General features: G+C 42.7%; 1 protein-coding gene across 2 annotated transcripts in view; it reads left to right on the top strand.

Moving 5' to 3' along the window:
* HDAC7 (histone deacetylase 7) overlaps positions 1-12,901 on the top strand; it is a 466,455-nt gene that overhangs the window by 178,473 nt on the left and 275,081 nt on the right. For both annotated transcript variants that reach the window (XM_073613657.1, XM_073613659.1), the window contains exon 3: positions 6,990-7,058. In XM_073613657.1, the coding sequence (XP_073469758.1) occupies position 7,058 (1 nt within the window). In that variant the 5' untranslated portion in view covers positions 6,990-7,057. The remainder of the gene's footprint in view (positions 1-6,989; positions 7,059-12,901) is intronic.

Raw genomic sequence — 12,901 nt, 5'->3', positions numbered from 1 at the left:
CAATGGATTTGAAATGAAACTAACAAGATGTGCTTTAACTGCAGACTTTTAGCTTTAATTTGAGGGTATTTACATCCAAATCAGGTGAACAGTGTAGGAATTACAACAGTTTGTATATGTGCCTCCCACTTTTTAAGGGACCAAAAGTAATGGGACAGATTGACAATCATCCATGAAACTTTCACTTTTTAATACTTGGTTGCAAATCCTTTACAGTCAATTACAGCCTGAAGTCTGGAACGCATAGACATCACCAGACGTTGGGTTTCATCCCTGGTGATGCTCTGCCAGGCCTCTACTGCAACTGTCTTCAGTTCCTGCTTGTTCTTGGGGCATTTTCCTTCAGTTTTGTCTTCAGCAAATGAAATAAATGCATGCTCAATCGGATTCAGGTCAGGTGATTGACTTGGCCATTGCATAACATTCCACTTCTTTCCCTTAAAAAGCTCTTTGGTTGCTTTCGCAGTATGCTTCGGGTCATTGTTCAACTGCACTGTGAAGCGCCGTCCAATGAGTTCTGAAGCATTTTGCTAAATATGAGCAGATAATATAGCCTGAAACACTTCAGAATTCATCCTGCTGCTTTTGTCAGCAGTAAGATCATCAGTAAATACAAGAGAACCAGTTCCATTGGCAGCCATACATGCCCACGCCATGACACTACCACCACCATGCTTCACTGATGAGGTGGTATGCTTTGGATCATGAGCAGTTCCTTTCCTTCTCCATACTTTTCTCTTCCCATCACTCTGGTACAAGTTGATCTTGGTCTCATCTGTCCATAGGATGTTGTTCCAGAACTGTGAAAGCTTTTTTAGATGTTGTTTGGCAAACTCTAATCTGGCCTTCCTGTTTTTGAGGCTCACCAATGGTTTACATCTTGTGGTGAACCCTCTGTATTCACTCTGGTGAAGTCTTCTCTTGATTGTCGACTTTGACACACATACACCTACCTCCTGGAGAGTGTTCTTGATCTGGACAACTGTTGTGAAGGGTGTTTTCTTCACCAGGGAAAGAATTCTTTGGTTATCCTCCACAGTTGTTTTCCGTGGTCTTCCGGGTCTTCTGGTGTTGCTGAGCTCACCGGTGCGTTCTTTCTTTTTAAGGATGTTCCAAACAGTTGATTTGGCCACACCTAATGTTTTTGCTATCTCTCTGATGGGTTTGTTTTGTTTTTTCAGCCTAATGATGGCTTGCTTCACTGATAGTGACAGCTCTTTGGATCTCATATTGAGAGTTGACAGCAATAGATTCCAAATGCAAATAGCACACTTGAAATTAACTCTACACCTTTTATCTGCTCCTTGTAAATGTGATAATGAGGGAATAACACACACTTGGCCATAGAACAGCTGAGCATTATTGAGCTGGCTGACCCTTTGCAGCTATAACAGCTTCAACTCTTCTAGGAAGGCTGTCCACAAGGTTTAGGAGTGTGTCTATGGGAATGTTTGACCATTCTTCCAGAAGCGCATTTGTGAGGTCAGGCACTGATGTTGGACAAGAAGGCCTGGCTCGCAGTCTCTGCTCTAATTCATCCCAAAGGTGTTCTATTGGGTTGAGGTGCAGGCCAGTCAAGTTTCTCCACCCCAAACTCACTCATCCATGTCTTTATAGAAATTGATTTGTGCACTGGTCTAAATCATTTGGTGAAGGGGGATTATGGTGTGGGGTTGTTTTTCAGGTGTTGGGTATGGCCCCTTAGTTCCAGTGAAAGGAACTCTTAAGGTGTCAGCATACCAAGACATTTTGGACAATTTCATGCTCCCAACTTTGTGGGAACAGTTTGGGAATGGCCCCTTCCTGTTCCAACATGACTGCGCACCAGTGATTGATTTCATGTGCTAATATATTTTATATTGGTTTTTATATTTTCTGACTTCATTTTGTTTATTGCAACAGCTTTCAAGGGGACATAGCTTATTTGCAGTTTGCCTTAAAAACTCAGGTCTTTTCAGGTAATTGTTAGGCAGAAGCATGGGTTTGGTCCAAACTTGAGTTGAGTGGCAGCTTCCTTCTGGGTTCAGTCTGAACTCAAGTTCTGACCAAACCTGTGCTCATCCCTAATAGCCATTTACCCTAGTAAGGACAAGTTGGCCATCCAGTGTATGGAAACTATGGTTTCTATAAAGTAGAGCTTTTGGACCAACAAGATACCGTAATATAATCAGACAGGTTATGGTAAGGTGGGCTTAAAAGGAACCAAAAAGCCTCCAGTTAAGGAGAGAGAAGAACATCAGAGCCTTGTTAAAACAGAAGGTATCTGCATATCTCATTTTCATTACAAACAAAAATCATTTCTCCATGACCTTGAGCCAAATGTGCATCCAAATACCCTTTATAATTTACTCACTCCTGCAGCTTGTCTCAATGTATGTGTAACCCACACTCCATTATCTTTAATAGAAAACTGTAGGCTAATTGTTAATCTGTTGACAAGCTTTCCTGCTGCACAAGTGCATTTGTCATTTATCTTCTGGCTGTGATAAAAAAAAAAAGGATAAAACATACAAGCTATTTGTAACTTATCACTACTAAAATACTTCTCCATATATTTCTGCTGCCATTGGTATCATTGCAACGGACAGGTTGTAGTCATCATTTCTCAGAATTCTCATCCCCCTACACCTCTGTCTCACTTCCTCTCTCATAGAACTCTGTATAGAGTCTGAGGTCAAGTTACAGGCTGACAGTTGAATAAGGTATGGCCTTTAGATGTGAACTAGGATCCAGAGCAGTAACTATTTAGAAATTAAATTGAAACTAAATTGAAGGGCCTGCCCTAGAGCAATAAAATGTGACTTTCTTTGCATAGAAGTGTATGCACAACCTAATAATTTTTCTTATATGCTGCCTTTTGGTCTGTTACATATGTCATTGAAAATATTTTGTCATGTCTGTTTAGTAAATGAAAAAAAAAACCTGTTGATCCTGCCAGAAATCTAATGAACAAATAACGCTCTGTGCTCTCTGGCACTGAACTCTTATCAGCTAACAGTGTTATCAGTTCTCTGTGAACTACAGAACACCTTCCCAATATATCATGGAAATGAGGAGAGTAAGAGGCAGTGGCTGCCCCCCCCCTCCATCCATGCGTCCGGCCCCCTGATCTACATATCAGGATGCCGGACTATGGATTCAAATGGAGGGGGTTTGAAGCACCTGATTAGAGCCAGAGGCTCCAATAGGCTTAAAAAAAGGATGGGCTTGGGGCACAGAGCACTGCGCCCCGATCCCACCCAGTTGTGTGAGGATAGTGAATTCATTTTTGCTATTTTCACTCTAAAGTTCCTCCCCGTAAATCAGGAGACAGGTGGTGAGACCTGTTTCCCAATTGACCAAAGCATCAGGCAATCCTATTGGATGCCTAGCGCTTAGGAGGAACAGAGAGGAGACACACAGTGGAGGAAGCCGCGGGAGGAGCGGACACCGAAGCCACTGCCCGCAACCTGGGAGAGGAGGAGAGGACCGCCGGCCGCCCGGGGGGTTGTCAGTGCCGCTTCTCCGGCCTCCTGGGGGGGTTTGGTGTCAGTGTCGCGCCACCGGCCTCCTGGGGTGGGGGAAGGTGTCACTGCTGCTCCGTGGGCCATCCGGGGGGAGGAGGCGGTGTCAGTGTCGCCCTCCCCAAAAGAAAAGCCCACCAGCCACCACTGATCAATCCACTGGGGCAGGCCGGAACTTTAATTGTCGGGAGCTGACAACAGTCCCCTCTCTATTCCTGGCCCCTGTTCCTGAACTCATGGGGTCCAGGGAGCTTTTATTTAATTGCTGCTAGATGCGGCTGGTGTGTGCAAAATAAGGTATTTAAAGTCCCTTTCTGTGTGAGTTGGGGGGGGGGGGTGTCAGGGTTGCCAACTGTCAGCCAATTTACGAAGTTTGTAAAATCCATAATTTTTGCAAAAAAGTTTGGATTTTACAAACTATTTGTAAATTTACTGACAGTTGGTAACCCCGTGGGATGGGCCAGTCCTGTCATGCAGGCTGTATAGAGGGACCCTGTCAGTCAGGCTGTATGGTGCCCCACAAAATGGTGACCCGGCCATTTGTACCTGGAGACATCAAGGAATTTTACTATGTATCAGCAAATTGTACCCAACTAAGCAAAACATTTACTTAAGCTTGTACTTATTGAATACCAGTACCAAACATAAGTTTAACCACTTCCCCCCCGGCCTATAGCAGAATGGCGGCTGGGAGGTGGTTCTGTATGACTGGGCATCATATGACATCCAACAGGATAAGCTGCGATCGCACGCCCGTGGGGTGCACGATCGCAGGGGGTCACGCTGACACACCACATCTCTGATCTAGGCAAAGAGCCTCTGACATAGACTCTTTAGCACGTGATCAGCTGTGACCAAGTGTGTAACCAGGAAGTGCTGGTAAAAGGCTTTCCTCTGTTCACGCTGACAGGGAGATTCAATCGGCAGCTCTCCTGTCAGAGGGGGGTCTCAGCTTATAATCAGTGCATTGATTATCAGCTCAGCCCCTATCAGAGGTGCCACCACAGCTGCCAATAAGTGCCCATCAGCTGCCAGTCAGTGCCCACCAAAGTGCCAGTAGGTGCTCACCAAAGTGCCCATCAAAGTGCCCCTCAGTAACGCCAAAGTGCCCATGTCAGATGCCAATCAGTGCCCATGTCAGATGCCAATCAGTACCTCATCATCAGTGCTGCCTATCAGTGCCATCTATTAGTGCCCATCAGTGCCATCTATTAGTGCCCATCAGTGCCGCCTGTCAGTGCCCATCAGTGCCGCCTGTCAGTGCCAACCAGTGCCGCCTGTCAGTGCCAATCAGTGCCACCTTTCTGTGCCACCCGTCAGCGCCTATCAGTGCATATCAGTGCCGCCTATCAGTGCCCATCAGTGCTGCATATCAGTGCTGCCTATCAGTGCCCATCAATTCTACATATTAGTGCCTCCTCATTAGTGCCCATTAGGGATAAGCTTTATGTTCGGGTCGAACATGAGTTCGACTCGAACACTGGCTGTTTGCCCGTTCGCCGAATAACGAACAATTTGGGGTGTTTGCGGCAAATTCGAAAGCCACGGAACGACCTTTAAAGGTCTATGGGAGAAATCAAAAGTGCTCATTTTAAAGGTTAATATGCATGGTGTTGTCATAAAAAGTGTTTGGGGACCTGGGTCCTGCCCCAGGAGACATGTATCAATGCAAAAAAAGTTTTAAAAACAGACGTTTTTTCGGGAGCAGTGATTTTAATAATGCTTAAAGTGAAACTATAAAAGTGAAATATTTCTTTAAATTTCATACCTGGGGGGTGTCTATAGTATATATCTATAGTATGCCTGTAAAGTGGCGCATGTTTCCCGTGTTTAGAACAGTTTGAGAGCAAAATGACATTTCTAAAGGAAAAAAAGTAATTTAAAACTACTCGCGGCTATAATGAATTGTCGGGTCTCGGCAATACAGAAAAAGTCATTGAAAAAAAACAGCATGGGATTCCCCCTCAGTCCATTACCAGTCCCTTTGGGGCTAGTATGAATATTAAGGGGAACCAATGGAATTTGGGGGGACCCCCATGCATTTTTTTTTTTTTTATTTTTATAAAATTCAATTTAATTTTTTTAAAATTTTGGTTCGGGGTTCCCCTTAATATTCATACCAGACCCGAAGGGACTGGTAATGGACTGTGGGGAATCCCATTTTTTCATAAATTTAAACTTTTTTAGTTTGTTTAGCATAAAATAAAAACCCCAGTGGTGATCAAATACCACCAAAAGAAAGCTCTATTTTTGGGAAGAAAATTTTTAAAAATTAAGTTTATGTACAGTGTTGCATGACCGTGCAATTGTCATTCAAAGTGCGACAGCGCTGAAAGCTGAAAATTGTAGTGGGCAGGAAGGGGGGAAAGTGCCCTTTATTGAAGTGGTTAAACCATGAAATGGAGCCTCAGTTTTAACATTCTGGCATTTTAGATGTCCTCAGGATCGAGAAAACTCACCATAAGCTTAAATGTTATGAAATTCATGGGTAAGAGTCCTTCCCCCAATGCAATTAATAAAAAATAAAAAATTATTAATAAAAGTTTCAGGATTAATAGTATAAACATATACAGTACTTATATCATGTATGCCAAATAGCCCAAATGATTGCGCTTAAGACTTTCCAGCGAAGGGTACTAGACTGGCAATGCTTCAGCGTACATATATTATTTTAGACAATTGTGCTCTTCCAACCTGGTGGAAACAAGAGATGTGTTTATTGCGTGTGTGGGGAGGTGCAGCGAGTCCAGCTGCAGAAAACAGAACTGTATTGAAATCGGGGGGGGGGTTGTTTGACCTGTCCCCCCACCCATAAAGAAAAAACCCATCAGCCGCCACTGGTAGGAGGTGTTCTGTAGTCCTAACACTCATCTTATACTAGAGTGACAACGCTACTCCTCCAAAGACTTATTACCATGAGGTAGTGCTCATCACAGGAAGTATGATAGGTCTAAAAAACAACTGAGCGTGTGAATTAATGCAGAACATCTTACATGGAACTTATTCTGAAACAGTAAAACAACTCCACTGCTGTGGTTTGCATATATACACAGTTAACTTAGGGGGAATTTTTCTTTTAGCAAAGTTGGAGTTTCATATTATAAAGCACCATTATATAACACAAAAAGTGCTGTAGATGTCACAAAATTAGAATCGGGTTATTGTATGTTAAGTGGCTATTTTAGGAATTCAGTTTTTTTCCAGTAATGAATTATAAAGTTATCATGGTTCTGTAATGTGTAGAGGGTGATAATTGTGTAGATCATTTTAAGACATGTTGTGGTTGATTTACTAAATAAACAATCTTTAACTTTTGTTTTTGTGGGCAAATGACATAGTTGTCAAAATTGTCATTTACAGCATGTGTGCAATTGCACTCATACCTTTATCACTAGGTATATACTTTGTATAACAACCACTGTGTGTATAATACTACGTTTTTTTTTTGATACTTGATAGATAATGTATACCATCTATTTTTTTCAGGCATATATGCGTGAAGAAGAGCCTGTAAAACTGAAAACTGAGGTTTATGGATTAGCGTTCTATGTTTCAGTAAGTACCAATCTTTTATTGATTATCTGCAGATGCCATGAAGCTAAGACAATATAGTACGAATTAAGTATGACCGACGTATAGAAAATTGAAATGAATAGTGCAAAGAGCAAGTGATGTGAATTAACCTCATGTAACCTTTTAATTTTCCCTGTAGACAAAAGTCAATGTTAAATTAATTGCTAAGGATCACTAAACATTCATAATGCACTTAGCTTTTTAAGTAAAATTGTATCTGCCTTATTCAGTATAACGTACTATTCAGATGGCAGATCTGTACAAGATAAATTCTAATTGGCTGTTTTAACTTAAAGTGCATTTCCAGGCATTACTAAAAACTACCCCCCCCCTCCCCCCCATCACATACCCTCTCCCCCTCTGAAGCATGTACTACTATTATTTTTACCTTGTGCCCATAGCAAGGCACAGCTTAGGGTCCGTGCACACTGGCTTAAGAAAAAAAAAAACGCTGATTCTACAGGAGTTTTGAGTTTTGCCTGTAGAAGCAACTCAATATTATCCTACAGTATGTGTCCATGCACATTAGGACGTGTGGAGGCACATTTTAAGCTCAGCGTTTAGAGGCAGAAAAAAAAAAAAAATTCTAGTTTGCATTTTTGAGAACAGTTTTCTGGCAGAAAAAAATGCCAAATTCTCCTAAGCTATCCTAAAAGCTTCCAAACTCTCCTAAACTCCTGTACATAAACACTCAATATGAGCGTTTTTTTTTTCTGCCAAGGAAACTAGGGTTTTTTTTAACTGCTTGCTGCCCGCCCCGCCGTCAGATGACGGCGGGGCGGTGCAGCTCTCGTTCTGGGACGCCGTCACATGAAGGCGTCCCAGAATGGCTGCTCTCGTGCGCCCGCTAGGGCGCGCAGCGTGGTGATTGCAGCCACACCGTGTTGCTAGGACAAAGCGCGACCCCAATCTCTGTAAAGAGCCGCGTCCGCGGCTCTTTAACCATGTGTTCGACTGTGTCCAATCACAGCCGGTCACATGTAAACAAGGAGATGCTGGTAATCGGCGCTCCTCGCCTCACACTGACAAAGTGTGAGGAGAGGAGAGCCGATCAGCAGCATTTCCTTACAGGGGGACATCTAGTGATGTAATCAGGGCACTGATCATCAGTGCCCTGATTACAATAAATAAATACAGTGTCACAAAACAGTGCCCTCCATTGCCCACCAATGCCAGCATACAGTGCCCACCAGTGGCAGCAATCAGTGCCCACCACTGCCCACAAGTGCCACCAATCAGTGCCCATTAGCGATGCCAGTCAGTGCTGGCAATCAGTGCCACCTGTCAGTGCCCATCAATGTCCATCACTGCTGTCGATCAATGCCCATCAGTGTCGCCCATCAATGCCACCCATCAATGCCCATCAGTGCCCATCTGTACCGCCTATCCGCAGCGCCTATCCGTGCCTCCTATCCGTGCCCACCAGTGCCGCCTATCAGTGCCCACCAGTGCCGCCTATTAGTGGCCATCAGTGCCACCCAACAGTGCCCATCAGTGCCGCCTATCAGTGCTCATCAGTGCCACATATCAGTGCCACCTATCAGTGCCCATAAGTGTGGCATATTAGTGCCTCCTCATCAGTGCCCATAAGTGCCGCCTCATCAGTGCCCATAAGTGCCACCTCATCAGTGCCCAATAGTTCAGCCTATCAGTGCCCATCAGTGCTGCCTCATCAGTGCACATCAGTGAAGGTGAAAAATTACTTAGTTACAAAATTTACTGACAGAAAAAAAGTAAAAAACATTTTTTTTTCAAAATTTTTGGTCTTTTTTTTTTTTGTAAAAAATAAAAAACCCAGCAGTGATTAAATACCACCAAAAGAAAGCTCTATTTGTGTGAAGAAAATGATAAAAAATTTGTTTGGGTACAGTGTAGCATGACCGCGCAATTGTCATTCAAAGTGCGACAGCGCTGAAAGCTGAAAAATGGCTTGGGCAGGAAGGGGGTGTAAGTGCCTGGTAGGCAAGTGGTTAATGGAAATGTGTGCATGGACCCTCAGGCTCCATGCACATTGGCATTTTTCATAAGCTCAAAAAAAGCTAGAAAAAATTGATGGATGAAAAATGCTGATAATAGCGTTTTTGTGCAAGCTTTTAGGAGCATTTTAGTAGCTTTAACCACTTATGGACTGCCTGCTGTCATTATTTGGCGGTACTTTGAAGTGGAATATTGTTGTTATGGCAGCAGCTATCTGCCATAACCCCGGTATCCACTTCTTCGGCGGGCGGTCCGCTTTCAGATAAAAGTGGTCTCAGCGGCGGATTCGCCGCAAGATCACTTTTATCGGCGGTGGGAGAGTGCCCTCCGACACTTACCATAAGCCGTCGGCAGTGGTGGAGGCGATCGCGTCCTCTTTCGTGTTAGCTATGGAGCTGAGTGAGGGGAAGATGGCTCCCACTCGGCTCCATACAATTGCAGGGCAGAAGAGACATCAAAACGCCTTAAATGGAAACTTTTTTTTTTTTTCAAATGGCTTTTTTTTTTTTTATTGCATTCTAGTGTAAATATGAGACCTGAGGTCAGATCCCAGATCTCATATTTAAGAGGTCCTGTCATGCTTTTTTTCTATTACAAGAGATGTTTACATTCCTTGTAATAGGAATAAAAGTGATACCATTTTTTTAAAAGAACAGTGTAAACATAAAAAAATAAAAAGTAAAATAAATAATACAAAATAAATACATTTTAAAGCGCTCCGTCCAGCCGAGTACACGTGCAGAAGTGAACGCATACGTGAGTAGCGCCCGCATATGAAAACAGTGTTCAAACCGCACGTGTGAGGTAGCGTCGCAATTGTTAGATCAATTTACCCAGCGTAACATCTTTCACAGTATAAAAAAAAAAAGTTGAGCTAACTTTACTGTTGTCTTATTTTTTATTTCAAAAAAGTGTATTTTTCCCAAAAATAAACCGCCATTTTATTCTCTAGGGTGTTAGAGAATAAAAAATATATAATGTTTGGGGATTCTAAGTAATTTTCTAGTAGAAAAAAATAATTTTAACTTGTAAACAACAAGTCTGAAAAATTGGCCCGGTCTTAAAGTGGTTAAGAAGCATTTGGAAGCTTTTAGGAACATTAGCATTTTATTAGCGTTTTTGCAGTACAAAAAAAGCTAAAAAATAAAGCTGTTAGTAGCATTTTAGTAGCATCTAGAAGCATTCAGCATTTTTTTTTCTGCTCCTAGACACTGAAGCTCAAAAAAATGCTAATAGCCTAAAGTAGTGTGCATGGACACACAGGATAACACTATTTAGCTTCTGGAAGCAGAAAAAAATGCTAATAACAGCTTCTAGGAGTTTAAAAAAAATGCTAGTGTGCATGGAGCCTCAAAGTGGTTGTAAACCTCAGTCATGAAATCTGAACAAAGAACGTACAGTATATCTGTAGTGAAACAAATTGTGGGTTGAATGTGGTGCCTGATGTGATGTTTTATAATAAATGACAGCTGCCCCTTTAAAAAAGTGTAAACTTGATAAGTAAATGAGCAATGCGCTAGAACACATCTTGATAGGTAAATGAGCGCTATAAAGCATAATGAACGAATACATCATATGAATTGGTATAAGTATACCATGTGCAAAAAAGCAAACTAATAAAGTCCAAAGTGACAATTCCAACACCATATAAACATAGATATAAAATCTTCTTGTTTGATGTTCCTTCAAATATAAGCTTCACCATGAGTGTCATGAGGTAGATGGCAACTCACTAAAGGTGCTTGACTAAATTTTGAAGTAGGTCAAATTGCGCTTTGTTTGAATGGACCAGATGGATCCAAGGTAGACATCTCTCCGCTATCAGACCTCCTCCAAGAAAGTCTGAGGATAAGAGAATAGACTCCACCAAGGACACAAAGAAGAACTTAATACTAAGTTTTATTAAAAATGGTTTAAAAATGAACAAAGACTGCACTCACACGTGACTGTGCTGTGTCCAGCACTAAGGTATCTACAGCATGTGTGGGTTGGTATATCAAAATCGCGGCAGCGTGCGATCCACGTCTCATTCTGGATGTACTGGAAAGATGGATGTCACATACAGGACCCGGAAGTGACAAGTCCGTGCTTTTATATATGTTTCACCATAAACTGGGGTCATCAGGAAGTATATCTGTAGTGTTTACTTGTCTCTCTCCAAAGCTTAAAGTGTTGTTTCTCTCTGGTGCTTTGCTCCTCTGTTGTCAGCATGAGTTACTTATGAGAAATGTTCCCGACACATTAGATACATTTGTATTGAGGAGGAGAGTTCAGCACAGAGTTTGTCTATTCAGAACACAGCTCTTCTGGGTGTTTCCTTCAATCAGCTCTCACACATTCTTTCAGGGGCAGCTCCTGGGAGCTCAATTCCTGTTGATGTAGCCATCTTCCCAGAGCTACATTTTTTAAATGTATACATGTAGTGGATATGTTTTCTTTTTATATTTGCCCTGACAAATACTTTAAAGGAAACCTATATGCAAATGGCTATAGCTGACCTGTCCTTTAGAAGTGGCTTTCCTGGCCATCGTTCTAATCCAAGGGACAGTGGTCAAGCTAGACATTCTTTCACCCAGGACAAAGACTCAGTTTGACGCCCCCTCCCCCACACACACCAGTGAGAATTTCTCCATCCACATACTCTTAGTCCCCTGCCCAGAGAGAGAAGTTCAAGTGTAATAAATACATAATTAAGCCTCAGGATGGTAATAATATATATACAGTATATTAGTCATTTCAACATTTTGGTAATGGCAACTCACTGCACATGTAGCGTGAAGACTTACATGATCACCACATAGGTGAGGTTTGAATGAAGTGTCAAACTTCACTTCCATAGCGAATTAGGGGGGCGCCGCCAGCATAGAAGAAGCATAGAAGTAAACCAAGAAGAGGGTTTTTAATAAGGCCTGCTTCTGTGTACTCTTCTTCCTTCCCTGCAGTGCCCCTCCTAATCCACCATGGGGGTGAGGCTTGAAACCACCTCTTTCTACAGTTATGGCATAGTGCTCCAGGGAAAAAGTGGGTGTGGCCAAATTGTGTTAACAGTGGTAGAGGCTTAAAGAGGCATGGTTAAATAAAACAAAAGCATTCTTGTACCCATGAAATATGTTAAGATTAATAAAACAGATGTCACTGTAAAATATTAACTTAGCTTACTTTAAAAGTGGACTGTGTCAGTTGGGCAGTGTATAGTGTGTGGACAGTGTTAGGAGGGCAGAGTTTGGTGTCAGTAGGGCAGTGGACAGTATCAGTAGAGCAGTGGTCGGTGTCAGTAGAGCAGTGGTCGGTGTCAGTAGAGCAGTGGATGGTGTCAGTAGAGCAGTGGAAATGCCAGTAGGTTTGTGTCAGTAGGGCAGTGAATGGTGTCAGTACAGTAGTGGACGTGTCAGTAGGTTGGTGTCAGTAGGGCAGTGGCAGAAGATTCCCTGCCTGTCTACTCCCTGTTACAGGGGGGGGGGGACACGGGACATGGGCAGCAGAAAGAAAGGAGAGTAGGGGCTGCGGGGGTGGCATTTACTAGAAGAGATCGGATGTATTTTCCTCCTGTAGCCTCTGAATACTGGCTATCAGCAGGAAAATACAGCCGATCAGCTCTAGTAAATGCCACCTCCACTGCCCCTTCTCTCCTCTCTTTCTGCTGCCTGTGTCCCATGTCCCCCACCCCCGCAGCGCTCTGACAAAAGTGGCAGGGAGGCATGGGAATGACTCCCCTCTCAATGCGGCGCCTTGTTTCCACCCTGCCAAGGGATATATCACTAGAGTTGGTTTACTAAATGAGTATTGGGTTTTCACTTATCAAAGTGAATGTTTATTTTGCAAAATTAATGTTAGTAATGTTAAGCTGA

This window comes from Aquarana catesbeiana, linkage group LG02 (genome assembly GCF_042186555.1).
Source record: "Aquarana catesbeiana isolate 2022-GZ linkage group LG02, ASM4218655v1, whole genome shotgun sequence".
NCBI lineage: Eukaryota > Metazoa > Chordata > Amphibia > Anura > Ranidae > Aquarana > Aquarana catesbeiana.
The sequence above is the reverse complement of the archived record's forward strand: the minus strand, read 5'-3'. Positions and strand labels throughout refer to the sequence as shown.